This window comes from Macaca thibetana, chromosome 14 (assembly GCF_024542745.1).
Source record: "Macaca thibetana thibetana isolate TM-01 chromosome 14, ASM2454274v1, whole genome shotgun sequence".
Lineage (NCBI taxonomy): Eukaryota > Metazoa > Chordata > Mammalia > Primates > Cercopithecidae > Macaca > Macaca thibetana.
Genome location: NC_065591.1, coordinates 11,346,224 through 11,361,635, shown reverse-complemented (window position 1 = coordinate 11,361,635; position 15,412 = coordinate 11,346,224). Strand labels below are relative to the sequence as shown.

Below are 15,412 nucleotides of genomic sequence, written 5' to 3'. Positions count from 1 at the left end.
CTCAGCATGACAGAAGCACTGGACTGGTTTTCTCAAGTCGGCAAATTTTATTTAGAAAAAAAAAGTGGGAGAGAAAAAAGTGACAGCGCTCCTTAGGCCAAGGACTTAGAACCTCCACCCTGCCGTCGCACGTTAGTCCCTTCCCTCTCTCACTGCTCAACCTCCCTGGGCTTCCAGAGCAAGAAAAGGCTACGTCCCTTGTCGAAGAAGAGTGGACGGTGAAGGTGCCTGGAAACGGCCAGAGAAAAGACCCAGGCGGTCGATGTTGCGGTGGAGGACACTGTGCAGCACAGCCAGATGGGGTCCACCCTCACCTCCACCCTCCCTGGAGAAGTCCCGGATGAAGCGACCTCGCTCTGATTGGAAGATGAACTTCTGAGGCAACGGCCCATGCTCCCGGAGAAATCCCCAGACACTAAGCAGCAGCAGACGCACCTCGAAAGGTGCCAGTTGGCTAAATACTTCATGCATATTACCCAGGGCCGGAGGCAGGAGACTTCCCTCAGCCATGACAGCTACTAAGGTGCAGGATGCCTCCAGGTGCCAGGGGGAGTGGGTCGTGTCAGGGTGGCGAGAGGCTTCCCAATGGCCCAAGAGGGCGGCCAGCAGCCCCCGAAGCAGCACGGAACAGTAGCACAGGGCTGGAGGAGCAGCTGCTACCAGCTTTAACAGCTCAAAGAGCAGGGGCTGTTCCCGGAAGCGCCGGCCAATGCGGAGATCCCGCTCCACGGTGGCCCGAGCGTGTTCCTCGGGGGGCCAAGCCAGCTCTGCACCAGCTGCATCGGGACACACACTCTCCACCAAGGTCACTGCCACTGCTTTGGCTGCCTCTGGACTCAAGATGGGCGCCCCCCAGCATTCCCCACATTCAGTGCCCCCTGGGGCACTGCAGCAGTGAACCAGGAGGCTGAGGAGGCTCTGGGTGTTATAGATCACTTCCTGCTGATTTCGTGACTGGACAAACTTGGGTGGCTTTAAGCCACGGCCGATGACTCCAGCATGGAAAACTGACCAAATCCCTCCAGGACCTGGCACAGCTGCAGTGTGCCTCCGGTTAGTGTCCAACAGGGAGGCAGAAGCCAAAGAAGCTGAAACAACTGAGAGAGTCTCATTGTCCCCATCTACTTCCCCTCCAAACAGTTCTGTGTTGCCTCGATGTAAGGCTCCCTCAACCAGCAGCTGCAGGACAGCCTTGAGTCCAGCTGGGGACGTCTGAGACAGGCGGGTGAGAAGCTGACAGGCTGAGGCCACACCTGGGGGGCCATGCAGCCTCAGAGAGGCGAAGAAGTGGTGCACCCCAGCCCTTACCAGTCCCAGGAGCTGGGAGGGAGATAAGGCTTCAGGAGGAAAGGGGCAAATGGCCAGGAGGGAGGCAGCAGCTTCAGCTACTTCCTCCTCAGGATGTAGCAGGAGAGGCGCCAGGTCAGATAGATGGGCTGAGGCAGATTCCCCAAAGTGCGCCCCTAGGGCTGCAGGGCCCTCGCCACCCTGCTGTTCCCACCCTACTAGCAGTGCCAAGTTGCGCAGGAACCGGGCCGTGAAGGGAGGCTGTAATGTCCCCGCATGCACCCGAGCCAGACAGCTTCGGAAAGCCAGGGGCAGGAGGCCAGACAGACTGACCACTAGCCCTGCATATAACTGGGTGGCCAAACTCAACTCTTCAGGGCTTCGGGCTCGGCTCAGCAGATGGCCCAAGGCCTCAGGTCCACAGCTAGGCCGGGTATAGACAGATAGCAGACCCAAGAGCTGGTGCTGCCAGAGGAAGCGTTTCCGTTCCAATCGTAACGTCTCTCCACACAGCTCTCCAACATGGTTTTTTAGCGCATCTAAAAAGGGCACCGAGCGGGGAGGTGGGGCCGGGCCTAGCACCCCTTCCCCAGGAGACCCTCCCCGGTGATGAACCAGCTTTTGCAGGTGCAGCAGCAGCAGCTGGATTAGCCGGTCACAAGCCTCACGTACGGTGTCTGGCACAGCCAGGCCCTGGGTGGTAATGACCGAAGCAGGCATAGCTGTGTCCACCAGGAACTGCAGCAAGCGGTAGGCACCTGCCCCAGAGGCCTGGCTCACCAGGTGCACAGCCAGGTTCAACATGTTGTCCAGCTCCTCTCGGGGGAATCCTTGAAGGTGTTGCTGCAGCTGGCTCAGCACAGCTGGGGGCTTGAGGCAATCCACAAGCTCTCCAGAGACTGTGCCCAGCAAAGCTGGTGACATGACTGCCAGCTGCAGTAGGAAGGGAACCGTGGCCTGAAGGGAGGGGTCCCCACTTCGGCCTCCAGTTCCCCCTGCCAGGCTATCATGGAACATCCGCAGGAGCTCCCGTCGGATACTATCTCCATGGCGGGAGGCCAGGTGCCCTAGGATGCCTACAACTGAGGCAATCTTGGGCACCCGTTTCTCCGCAGGAATGGCAGGAGATCCAGGGAAGGGGTCTGTAGAGGGGGTCTGAGAAGAGCTTCCACCACTGCTGCCAGCTCCACCTCCAGCCCCACCATGGACGCAAAAGTCCTTAAGGCCACAGGAGAGAACTCGGGAAATGATGGTGCCAGGAAAAGAGGAGCCAATATGTGCCACAACCCAGTCAAAGTGTGGAGAATGCTGAACAGAGGTATCCAGCAAGGCATCCACACACGCATCTGGGCAGCTACCAATGAGAGCCGAGAGGCACTGCACATAGATGTCCATTAATGTACGCGTGGCCCTACAACCCATCCACAGCTGTAGCAGTTCATTAAGAGCGCCAGTAGCATGGGGAACACGCTGGTGCTGGCCTGAGTACGTGCTGCTCAGTTGCCCCATGAGGTCAATGGACCATGCACTAATCACAGGTGCCCAGGCCTTTGGGTTGGCCCGGATAAACTCAGACAGCACCTGCTGCACTTCCTGAACCACATCCTCTAGACCAGGTCCCCCAGCAGGGACATGGGAGGCTGGAGGTGGACGGAGATGAGGTGGACCAGCCACAGGGGTTTCATCCAGGGCAGCCAGGTGGGCCCGGACACTCTCATCAAAGACACCTCTCAAGTGGTCAAGCACAGCAGCCCGAGCAGGTGGCAAAGAACGGAGCAGGAGAAGACCACAGCGAGCATGTTCCCGGGCTGAGAGTTGGTGGCCCAAAAGGGGGTCTACGCCAGTCAGAAAAGCCTTGATTTCCTGGGACAGCTCCTGAGCACTATAAGGAAGCAAAAGAAACAGAGTGTTGTAAGATGTTAGGCAACTTACCTTTCCTGCATGAGCTTTGTCTTTTATTTAAACAGGGATATTAAAATTACTTCCCTCATAAAAGAATGTTTGTTTTTTGAGATAGAGTCTTGCTTTGTTGCCCAAACTGCAGTGCAGTGGCGCCACCTTGGCTCACTGCAACCTCCACCTACTGGGTTCAAGTGATTCTCCTGCCTCAACCTCCCAAGTAGCTGGGACTATAGGCGCCTGCCACCACACCCGACTAATTTTTTTTTCTTTTTGTATTTTTAATAGAGATGGAGTTTCACCATGTTAGCCAGGATGGTCTCAATCTCCTGACCTCGTAATCTGCCCGCCTTGGCCTCCCAAAGTGCTGGCATTACAGGCATGAGCCACCGTACCCGGCCAAAAGCTATGTTTCTTTCAATGACAACAGTAATAATATCAGTAATAGATAACTCTTAGAACATCAACAGGTACTCTTTTAAATACTTTGCATGTATTATTTCAATCCTGACAACAGTTCAATAAGGTAGGTACTATTATGATCCCATTTTACAGATAAATCAAGGTTGGCTCCAGTGACTCACGCCTATAATGCCAGCATTTTGGGAGGCCAAGGCTGGTGGATCGCTTGAGCACAAGAGTTCAAGATCAGTCTGAGGAACATACTGAAACTCCATCTCTACAAAAAAAAAAAAAATTAGCCAGGCATGGGGGCATGTGCCTGCAGTCCCAGCTACTAGAGAGGCTGAGGCGGAAGGATCACTTGAGCCCTGGAAGCAGAGGATGCAGTGAGCCAAAATCGCACCACTGCACTCCAGCCTGTGTGTGCCATCAAAAAAATAAACGAACGAAATCAAAGTTAAGCAATCAGACTATATTCGCCAAGAGTGTAGGAACCATTTCTGTGCTCTTCAACACTGAATCCACTTCTATTGAGGTACATAGTATATGGAAGGTAGTCAATAAATATTTGTTGAATTGATTATATTTGTGTTTCTATAATATCTGCTTTAAAAACATTTCCAGGCTGGTTGCAGTGCCTCACGTCTGTAACCTAGCACTTTGGGAGGCCAAGGAGGGTGGATCACTTGAGGTCAGAAGTTCAAAACCAGCCTGGCAAACAGGGTGAAACCTTGTCTGTATTAAAAATACATGCCAGGCCGGGCGCGGTGGCTCACGCCTGTAATCCCAGCACTTTGGGAGGCCGAGGGGGGCGGATCACGAGGTCAGGAGATCGAGACCATCCTGGCTAACACGGTGAAACCCCGTCTCTACTAAAAAGTACAAAAAACTAGCCGGGCGAGGTGGCGAGCGCCTGTAGTCCCAGCTTCTCAGGAGGCTGAGGCAGGAGAATGGTGTAAACCCGGGAGGCGGAGCTTGCAGTGAGCTGAGATCCGGCCACTGCACTCCAGCCTGGGTGACAGAGCGAGACTCCGTCTCAAAATAAATAAATAAATAAATAAATAAAAATAAAAATACATGCCAGGCCCAGTGGCTCACGCCTGTAATCCCAGCACTTTGGGAGGCCAAGGCGGGCTGATCACGAGGTCAGGAGATCGAGACCATGCTGGCAAACACGGTGAAACCCTGTCTCTACTAAAAATACAAAAAAAAATTAGCTGGGCGTGGTGGCGGGCGCCTGTAGTCCCAGCTTCTCAGGAGGCTGAGGCAGGAGAATGGTGTGAACCCGGGAGGCGGAGGAGCTTGCAGTGAGCCAAGATCATACCACTGCACTCCAGCCTGGGTGACAGAGCAAGACTCTGTCTCAAAAAAAAAAACAAAAACAAAAACAAAAAAATTTGCCAGGCATGGTGTAATCCCAGCTACTCGGGAGGCTGAGGCACGAGAATCACTTGAACTCAGGAGGCAGAGGTTGCAGTGAGCCGAGATCACGCCACTGCACTCCAGCCTGGGAGACAGGGTGACCGTCTCAAAAAAAAAAAAAAGTCACCTTTCCATTCCAGCTTTATCACCTTCCACCACCACCCCTGCCCCACCCCATCCCACAACACAAGCACCTTGAAATCTGCTCTTAATGGGGAAAAAAAAAAAAAACATTGTAAGCCCCTTATTAAGGGCTCTCCCTCCTAGTATCTGTTTCTTCCCATATTCTGCAAAATCTTAGTCACCTACCACATCAACAACCACCATCTACCCAGCACCCTCAATGTGCCTGGACATCAGGGTGTCCCAGGGCACAAAGTAATAATGCTTTTCAGCCCTTTCCCTCCTAAAACATATGGGTTCAGTCTCAGAGGTTCAGAAACCAGAGTTATGGAAGGCGGCAAATCCCCTTTCTCTTATCGCCTTTTCTGTCAAAGAAGACAGCATCCTCTAGGTGCTGATAAGGCTCTGACAGTGCCATTCCTCTGTTTCCTCCCAAAAAAAACACCCTAATATAAGGGAGTATCTCAGCCGGACTGCATTCTGTTTCTGGGCCTGGGGTCTCAGGGAGTCTCCATGAAGTCAGGATCTTGGGTTTCCCAGGGTCAAAAATGGCCAGGGCAGCTGGGTTCCCAAGAGTTATGATACCCCCGACTCTTGGGAGAGGAAGCTCGGGGTCGAGGGTAGTTAGGCATCGGAGTCTAGGGAGAGGCAGGCCCGAGGTCTTGGGAGGGCGGGCACTGGAGCCCTGAGTTTTGGTGAGGCAGTCCCTGAGTTCTGGGAGGACCTGACCAAGAATCTCTCTGAGAACCCTGACGTGAGTTCTCGAGGTAGGATCCGGGTTTCTACCGAGAAGGCTGGGGATCGGCGCGGGGCCACGCGGTGGGAGGAAGGTGCCAAGGGCTCTAACTACCTGAGAGGCGCGGGACCGTGGGTGGCCGGGGCAGGCCCAGGAGGCCCTGGGGCCCCGGGAGGGTCGCACAACGCGGACATCCCGGAGCCCGAGCCGAGCCCGAGGCGGGAGCTGCGGAGCGCAGGCGGCGCATGCGCGCTTACAGGAAACGCGAAAGGAACCAGCTACTAGGCCTCTCAGGAAAATTAATCCGGCGATGTCCTCGACCCTCTTACATTGGTTCCGCACCCCGTCGGAGTCCCAGAGCAGAATCCCGGGACGATGACAGCAGGAAGCCGATCTGCCCTATATGCAACCACTTTTTTCAAAAGCCTATTGACATACAGACTCGGCCCGGCGCGGTGGCTCACGCCTGTAATCCCAGCACTTTGAGAGCCCGAGGGGGCGGATCACCTGAGGTCAGGAGTTCAAGACCAGCCTGGCCAACGTGGCAAAACCCCGTCTCTACTAAAAATACAAAAATTAGCCGGGCGTGGTGGCTCATGCCTGTAAACTCGGGAGGCTGAGGCAGGATAATGGTTTGATCCCGGGAGGCGGAGATTTCTGTGAGCCGAGATCTTGCCGCTGCACTCCAGCCTGGGCGACAGAACGAGACTCCCGATAAACACACACACACACAAACTGGCCGCAGACACTCACAGTGAGATTTTAATTATTTTTCCTAACGCCAAAAATACAAGATGTTCAACTCACAACTTTTAAAAAATGAAGCATAGGAAGGTTTTGTTGTTGTTTATTTTGTGACCGTGCAGTGACAGAATCACCCCTCTCTGCAGCCCTGACCTCCTGAGCTCAAGCCATCCTCCCACCTCAGTCTTCCAAGTAGCTGAGATTATAGGATCACATCATCACACTTGGCTACTTTTTAAATATTTTCAGAGTTAGGGATTTGCAGGGGGTGGAGGGAGTGTCTCCCTATGTTGCCCATACTGATCTCCAACTCCTGTCCTCAAGTGATTCTCCCACCTCAGCTTCCCAAAGCACTGGGATTACAGAAGTAAGCCACCACACCCAGCCAGTCTCTCTTTGTTTTTTTGTTTCTTTTTCTTTTTTTTTTTTTTTTTTTTTTTTTGAGACGGAGTCTCGCTCTGTCGCCCAGGCTGGAGCGCAGTGGCGCGATCTCGGCTCACTGCAAGCTCCGCCTCCCGGGTTCACGCCATTCTCCTGCCTCAGCCTCCCGAGTAGCTGGGACTACAGGCGCCCACAACCGCGCCCGGCTAATTTTTTGTATTTTTAGTAGAGACGGGGTTTCACCGTGGTCTCGATCTCCTGACCTTGTGATCCGCCCGCCTCGGCCTCCCAAAGTGCTGGGATTACAGGCGTGAGCCACCACACCCGGCCTCTTTTTCTTTTTCTTTTTCTTTTTCTTTTTCTTTTTCTTTTTCTTTTCCTTTTGAGACAGAGTCTCACTCCCTCACCCAGGCTGGAGTGCAGTGGCGAGATCTGGGCTCACTGCAACTTCCACTTTCCAAGTTCAGGCGATTATCCAGCCTCAGCCTCCCAAGTAGCTGGGACTATAGGCGCCCGCCACCAAATCTGGCTAATTTTTGTATTTTTATAGAGACAAGGTTTCCCCATGTCTGCCAAGCTGGCCTCCAACTCCTGAACTCAAGTGATCCATCCACCTCAGCATCCCAAAGTGCTGGGATTACAGGCATGAGTCACCGCACCCAGCCTTTTTTAAAAATCTCATTCTGTCGCCCAGGCTGGAGTGCAATCTCGGCTCTGCAACCTCCACCTCCCAGGTTCAAGCAATTCTCCTGCCTCAGCCTCCCAAGTGGTTAGGACTACAAGCATGTGCCACCACGCCCAGCTAATTAGACACATGTTGGCCGGGCTGGTCTCGAACTCCTGACGTCAGGTGATCCGCCTGCCTCAGCCTCCCAAAGTGCTGGGATTACAGGTGTGAGCCACCGCGCCCTGCCTACAAAAATGTTTTTACAAGAGAGAGAGAAGGGAAGAGAGAAAGCAGAAAAGAAATGGAAAGAAAGGAGAGAAAACTCATAAAAGAAAAAGAAAAAATAAGAGAGAAGGAGGGAGAGGGAATCCAAAACAAATTGAGCTAGCTAGCCTAAAGATGTCCTCCCAGTGGCAAGTATGAATAACATCCTTCCGTCTGTCTTCACTGTTTAGGCTTCTCTCTCTCTCACAGCTTCCCAGAATAGGGACCTTCGTGTCTAACTCACAGCCCCACACCTGCCAGAGACAGAGCTTGCTAACTGTATAGGGAGCCAGTACAACTCATCAAGAGCCCTCACTCAAGCCAGTGTACCTAAATCAGGTTCCAGCTGTTCTACCTACTGGTCGTGTACTTTACTTAACCACTCAATAACTGTTCCTTCCTCTGGAAATGAGGAGGTTATATTAATATTACAAATACCTCAAAGGGTTGTTATGAAAACTGAAATGAGGTAGTATGGTCATTGTATAGCACTTAGTGCCAGTGATGGTAAGCGCTAGACAAGCATTAACTATTTTTGTGTTTTTTTGTTTTTTTTTTTTTGAGACGGAGTCTCGCTCTGTCGCCCAGGCTGGAGTGCAGTGGCCTGATCTCAGCTCACTGCAAGCTCCGCCTCCCGGGTTCACGCCATTCTCCTGCCTCAGCCTCCCGAGTAGCTGGGACTACAGGCACCCGCCACCTTGCCCGGCTAGTTTTTTGTAGTTTTAGTAGAGACGGGGTTTCACTGTGTTCACCAGGATGGTCTGGATCTCCTGACCTCGTGATCCACCCGTCTCGGCCTCCCAAAGTGCTGGGATTACAGGCTTGAGCCACCGCGCCCGGCCAACTATTTTTGTGTTTATTGAATGAAACAGAAAATAAGCTGTTTGACAACAGAGACTTGGCCGATTTTGTTAAAAGCTATATCACTGGGCTGGGCACGGTGCATCACGCCTATAATACTAGCACTTTGGGAGGCCGAGGCAGAGGGGATCACAGGTCAGGAGTTCAAGACCAAGCTGGTCTTGAACACAGTGAAATTCTGTCTCTACTAAAAATACAAAAAATTAGCCAAGTATTGTGGCGCCCGCCTATAGTCCCAGCTACTCCGAAGGCTGAGGCAGGAGAATCCCTTGAACCTGGGAGGCGGAGGTTGTGATGAGCCAAGATTGTGCCACTGCACTCCAGCCTGGGTAACAGAGCAAGACTCAGTCTCAAAAAAAAAAAAAAAAAAAAAAAAATTAGCCAGCATGGTGGCGCACACCTGTGATCCCAGCTACTCAGGAGGCTGAGGCAGGAGAATCGCCTGAACCCGGGAGGTGGATGTTGCAGTGAGCTGAGATTGCACCACTGCACTCCAGCCTAGGCGACAGAGCAAGACTCCATCTTAAACAAAACAAAGGAAAAAACAGAACCTACTACATGCCAGGCAGACACTGTTGTAGGTGATGAGGATATAGCAGGTTTGTTTTTTGTTGTTGTTGTTGTTTTGAGACGGAGTCTCGCTCTGTCACCTAGGCTGGAGTGCAATGGCATAATCTCGGTTCACTGCAACCTCCACCTCCTGGGTCCAGGCGATTCTCCTGTCTCAAGCTCCTGAGAAGCTGGGATTACTGGCGCCCGCCACCATGCCTGGCTAATTTTTATATTTTTTAGTAGAGACAGGGTTTCACCATGTTGGCTAGGCTGGTCCTGAACTCCTGACCTCAGGTAATCCACCCGCCTATGCCTCCCAAAGTGCTAGGATTACAGGCGTGAGCCACCGCGCCCAGCCCTCATGCATGATTTCGTGTTTGTTCTTAAATTTTATTTACATAAATTTTTTTTTTTTTTTTTAATTCGAGATGTTCCCCAGTCTGGTTTTGAACTCCTGGCCTTAAGCAATCCTCCCACCTCAACCTCCCAAAGTGCTAGGATTATAGGCATAAGCCACAGTGCCCCGCCTGTTCTTACATTTTAGAAGTTCAATCATTTACAGTGTTTCTACCACCTATTACCAAGCATCATTCTAGGACAGTAAATCTGAGGCAATTTCTACTCCTAGCTCTGCCTTAAACTTGGACCCAACACTTCCCTTCTCAGGGCCTCAGATCTGTGAAAGGGAGCTTTTGAACCAGATGAATTCTGCCAGCTATGAGACTAGAATGTATTTCTTGACCTTAGAGATTGCATAATCTAAGGGTGTTCATTTTGGAGTTGGACAGATCTGGATTCCTATCTGCCATTTATTAGTAAAATAACCCTGAGCAAGTGACCCAGCTATTTGGAACCTGTTTCCTTGTCTGTGAAACGAGCATGACACCTCCATCTCACACACTTTGTGAAGGTCACTTGAGATAATTTATGTAGCGCTTAGCATAAATGCTAGATACAAAAACTCCTCTTTGAATGACAACAGTGACAAGTGGCAGTTTGAAGGACTCTGGAATTAGACTGCCTGGACCCAAGTCCTTCTATCATTTTCTAGCTAGTTACCATTTTTCTGTACCTTGATTTTGCCTGTCTAAAATGGGGATAGTGGCAGGGCGAGGTGGTTCACAACTGTAATCCCAGCACTTTGGGAGGCTGAAGTGAGTGGATCATTTGAGGTCGGGAGTTCGAGACCAGCCTGGACAGCATGGTGAAACCTTAAAAATACAAATAATTAGCTGAGCATGGTGGCAGATGTCTGTAATCCCAGCTACTCGGAAGGCTTAAGCAGGAGAATCGCTTGAACCTGGGAGGTAGAGGTTAGAGTGAGCCGAGATCCCAACACTGCACTCCAGCCTGGGCGACAGAGCAAAACTCCGGCTCAAAAAAAAAAAAAGAGTAGAAATTATAAATTGGGCTGGGCGCGGTGGCTCATGCCTGTAATCCCACCACTTTGGGAGGCCAAGGCAGGCAAATCACGAAGTCAGGAGTTTGAGACCATCCTGGCCAACATGGTGAAACACTGTCTCTACTAAATATAAAAAAAATTAGCGGCTGGGCACAGTGGCTCAAGCCTGTAATCCCAGCACTTTGGGAGGCCGAGAGGGGCGGATCACGAGGTCAGGAGATCGAGACCATCCTGGCTAACACAGTGAAACCCCGTCTCTACTAATAATACAAAAAAAATTAGCCGGGAGCAGTGGCAGGCGCCTGTCGTCCCAGCTACATGGGAGGCTGAGGCAGGAGAATGGCGTGAACCTGGGAGGCAGAGCTTGCAGTGAGTGGAGATCATACCACTGCACTCTAGCCTGGGCGACAGAACGAGGCTCCGTCTCCAAAAAAAAAAAAAAAAAATTAGCCAGGCGTGGTGGCGCATGCCTGTAATCCTCCTACTCGGGAGGCTGAGGCAGGAAAATCGCTCGAACCTGGGAGGCAAAGGTTGCAGTAAGCCGAGATTGTGCCACTGCACTCCAGCCTGGGTGACAGAGCAACACTCTGTCTCAAAATAGATAAATAAATAACTTTGCTGGCCATGCTGGCATGTGCCTGTAGTCCCAGCTACCTGGGAGGCTGAGGTGGGAGATTGCCTGAGCCCAGGAGGTCCAGGCTGCAATAAGCAGTGATTGTGCCATTGCACTCCAGCCTGGGTGACAGAGAGAAACCACGTCTCAAGAAAACAAACAAGGCTGGTCATGGTGGCTCACACCTGTAATACCAGCACTTTGGGAGGCTGAGGCGGGTGGATTACCTGAGGTCAGGAGTTCGAGGCCAGCCTGGCCAACATGGTGAAACCCCGTCTCTACTAAAAACACAGAAATCAACCGGGTGTGGTGGCATGCACCTGTAATCCTAGTAATCCCAGCTACTTGGGAGGCTGAGGCAGGAGAATCGCTACAGCCTGGGCAACAGAGCGAGACTCCATCTCAAGAAAGAAAGAAAGAAAGAGAGAAAAAGGAAGGAAGGAAGGAAGATAGAAAGGAAAATAAAACAAACAAAAACCACTGGACATTAAGTGAAATATCGCACAAGGAAAAACAACTGGACATAATACTTTTTTACTAGTGAAATTGCTGACTCCAAGTTATTAGGCAGGGAAAGTAATAAGTGAATCTGGAATATATTATTGCGCCAGAAAGCAATGAAGTGCTCAAACACTGTGGTTGTGTCACAAGGACTTAGGGACCAACTTGAAGAAGCTATCATTTGCCAAACTTGTCATAATTTCAGCATGAAAAACTGTAATATATTTTAACATTGGAAAAAATCTGTAAATTCACAGTGATAACAAAAAAGGGGCAGGGCTCTTCTTTTTTGTTGTGAAAAGTCTTGCTCTGTCACCCAGGCTGGAGTGCAGTGGCATCATATCGGCTCACTGCAACCTCCCCCTCCCGGGTTCAAGTGATTCTTCTGCCTCAGCCTCCCGAGTAACTGGGACTACAGGTGCATGCCACCACGCCTGGCTAATTTTTTGTATTTTCAGTAGAGACGGGGTTTCATCATGTTGGACAGGCTGGTCTTGAACTCCTGACTTCAGGTGATCCCCTGGCCTCAGCCGCCCATAGTGCTGGGATTACAGGAATGAGCCACCATGCATGGCCTGGGCTTTTCTTTTCAGAATGTCATAGGAATAATATGAATGAATGAATGACAGTATTGGAAAATCATAATTTTGTAACACAGTAATAACTAATTCAGGTAAAGACCATCATGGCTACTAAACCACTGGGCGGGCCAGGCTAGGTGGCTCACGCCTGTAATCCCAACACTTTGGGAAGCCGAGGTGAGCGGATCATTTGAGGTCAGGAGTTCAAGACCAGCCTGGCCAATATGGTAAAACTCCACCTCTACTGAAAATACAGAAAAATGGCCGGTGCAGTGACTCACATCTGTAATCCCAGCACTTTGGGAGGCCAAGGCGGGTAGAGGACCTAAGGGCAGGAGTTTGAGACCTGGCCAACATGGTGAAACCCCATTTCTACTAAAAATACAAAAATTAGCCAGATGTGGTGGCACATACCTATAGTTCCAGCTACTCGGGAGGCTGAGGTTGAATCCAGGAGGCAGAGGTTGCAGTGAGCTGAGACTGTGCCATTGCACTCCAGCCTGAGTGACAGAGTGAGACTCTGTCTCAAAAAAAAAAAAAGGCTGGGTGCGGTGGCTCACGCCTATAATCCCAGCACTTTGGAAGGCTGAGGCGGGCGGATCACCTGAGGTCAGAGTTCCAGACTATTCTGGCCAACATGGTGAAACCCTGTCTACTCGGGACGCTAAGGCAGGAAAATCGCTTGAACCTGGGAGGCGGAGGTTACAGTGAGCCAAGATCGCACCTCTGCACTCCAGCCTGGCGACAGAGTGAGACTCCATATCAAAAAAAAAAAAAAAAAAAAAAAAAAAAAAAAAAAAAAAAAAAAAAATTAGGTATTTAATCAATGTTAAATGTCTTAGCTGTGATTATAGTATTGCGGCTACATAGAAGGATATCCTTAGGAATAAGGTTTCATGTTGTCTATATTTGACTTTCAAAGGATTTAATTCAATAAGGACAAGAAAAATGTAGATACACAAGTGTAGCATAATGTTAATAACCGGTAAATCTAAGTAGAGGGCATATATGGGGGCTGATTTTACTTATCTTTTCTCTTTACTAGAGATTTTTTTTTAATTCCACTTGTAATCCCAGCACTTTGGGAGCTAAGGTGGGTGGATCGCTTGAGTCCAGGGCTTTGAGACCAGCCTGGGTAAAAACTCCGTCTCTACAAAAAATTTTTAAAAATCAAGTCAGGGGTGGCCGGGCACGGTGGCTCACACCTGTAGTCCCAGCACTTTGGGAGGCCGACGTGGGCTGATCACGAGGTCAGGAGATCGAGACCATCCTGGCTAACACGGTGAAACCCCATCTCTACTAAAAATACAAAAAATTAGCCGGGTGTGGTGGCGGGTGCCTGTAGTCCCAGCTACTCGGGAGGCTGATGCAGGAGAATGGTGTGAACCCGGGAGGCGGCAGAGCTTGCAGTGAGTCGAGATGGCGCCACTACACTCCAGCCTGGGTAACAGAGCGAGACTTCGTCTCAAAAAAAAAAGAAAAAAAAAATTAGTCAGGGGTAGTGGTGTGCCCCTACCCCTGTGGTGGCGGGTGCCTGTAGTCCCAGCTACTCAGGAGGCTGAGGTGTAAGGATTGTTTGAGCCCAGGAGATCAAGGTTGCAGTGATTTGAGACTATACCACTGCACTCCAGCCTGGGCGACAGACCCTGACTCTTTCTTCTTTTTCTTTTTTTTTTTTTCTGAGACGGAATCTCGCTCTGTCGCCCAGGCTGGAGTGCAGTGGCGCAATCTCAGCTCACTGCAAGCTCCGCCTCCCAGGTTCATGCCATTCTCCTGCCTCAGCCTCCCCAGTAGCTGGGACTACAGGCACCCGCCACCACACCTGGCTAATTTTTTTGTATTTTTAGTGGAGACAGGGTTTCACCGTGTTAGCCAGGATGGTCTCGATCTCCTGACCTCATGATCCACCCGCCTCAGCCTCCCAAAGTGCTGGGATTACAGGCGTGAGCCACTGCACCCGGCCCAGACCCTGACTCTTACAAAAAAATAAAATACATATAAATACATACATACATATAAAACATATACATATAAAAAACAAAGGCCATGTGCAGTGGTTCACGCCTGTAATCCCAGCACTTTGGGAGGCCAAGGTGGGAAGATCACAGGGTCAGGAGTTCAAGACCAGACTGGCCAACACAGTGAAACCCCATCTCTACTAAAAAATACAAAAAATAAGCCAGGCCTGGTGGCGGGCGCTTGTAATCCCAGTTACTAGGGAGGCTGAGGCAGGAGAATCGCTTGAACCCGGGAGGCGGAGGTTGCAGTGAGCCAGGATTATGCCATTGTACTCCATCCCGGGCTATAGTATGAGACTCTGTCTCCAAAAACAAAATATATATATATATATATAAATCATTAAAATGAAAACATAATGCAGCAAAAGAAGCAAGACAGAAGGGGTAAGCTTTCTTGCCTACCTTGGTCACACAGAGGCAGTGGCAGAACTGGTATCAGGAACTTTACCTCTATCATCCCTATAATTATCTATCTATATTGTTCAAGACAATGGCTCACTCTGTTGCCCAGGCTGGAGTACAGTTGCACAATGGTGGCTTACTGTAACTTCAGCTTCTCAAATAATCTGTATCTTTGTCACAAATGGAAAGTTAGAGTATCACTTGCTAAGGAGACAGATGAGATCATAGCACACTACAGCCTTGGGTTCCTGGCCTCATGCAATACTCCTGTAGGCAACCTCCGCCTCCTGGGTTCAAGCGATTCTCCTGCCTCAGCCTCCCAAGTAGCTGGGATTACAGGTGTGCACCACCACGCCTGGCTAATTTTTTTTTTTTTAAATAGAAACAGGGTTAGCCAGGCTGGTCTAACTCCTGACCTCAGGTGATCCGCTGGCCTTGGCCTCCTAAAGCGCTGAGATTATAGGCGTGAGCCACTGCGCCCGGTCAGGCACCACCACTCTTGGAGGGCAGAAGCTGGCATCTTGCTGCATTTGCTCAAGGAAGCTCTGTAGGTACTG

At 50.7% G+C, this 15,412-nt stretch overlaps 4 protein-coding genes across 12 annotated transcripts in view; 3 read left to right on the top strand and 1 right to left on the bottom strand.

The window, feature by feature from the left end:
• TAF6L (TATA-box binding protein associated factor 6 like) overlaps positions 1 to 15,412 on the top strand; it is a 177,370-nt gene that overhangs the window by 35,088 nt on the left and 126,870 nt on the right. The gene's annotated exons all lie outside the window — the stretch shown is intronic.
• Positions 1 to 15,412, top strand: part of POLR2G (RNA polymerase II subunit G) — a 188,755-nt gene that overhangs the window by 69,311 nt on the left and 104,032 nt on the right. The gene's annotated exons all lie outside the window — the stretch shown is intronic.
• GNG3 (G protein subunit gamma 3) overlaps positions 1 to 15,412 on the top strand; it is a 440,061-nt gene that overhangs the window by 376,564 nt on the left and 48,085 nt on the right. The window contains exon 1 of one of the 9 annotated variants that reach the window (XM_050757056.1): positions 548 to 553. The exons of the other annotated variants lie outside the window; for them this stretch is intronic. The gene's annotated coding sequence lies outside the window, so the exon portion shown is untranslated. Of the gene's footprint in view, positions 1 to 547; positions 554 to 15,412 lie in introns of those variants that run through there. 9 annotated transcript variants of the gene reach the window in all.
• Positions 25 to 6,120, bottom strand: INTS5 (integrator complex subunit 5). Its single transcript, XM_050756885.1, has 2 exons — positions 5,984 to 6,120; positions 25 to 3,169 (listed from the first exon to the last, which is right to left on the bottom strand). Exons 1-2 carry the CDS (start codon positions 6,061 to 6,063, stop codon positions 190 to 192), a joined length of 3,060 nt encoding a protein of 1,019 aa, XP_050612842.1. The 5' UTR covers positions 6,064 to 6,120; the 3' UTR covers positions 25 to 189.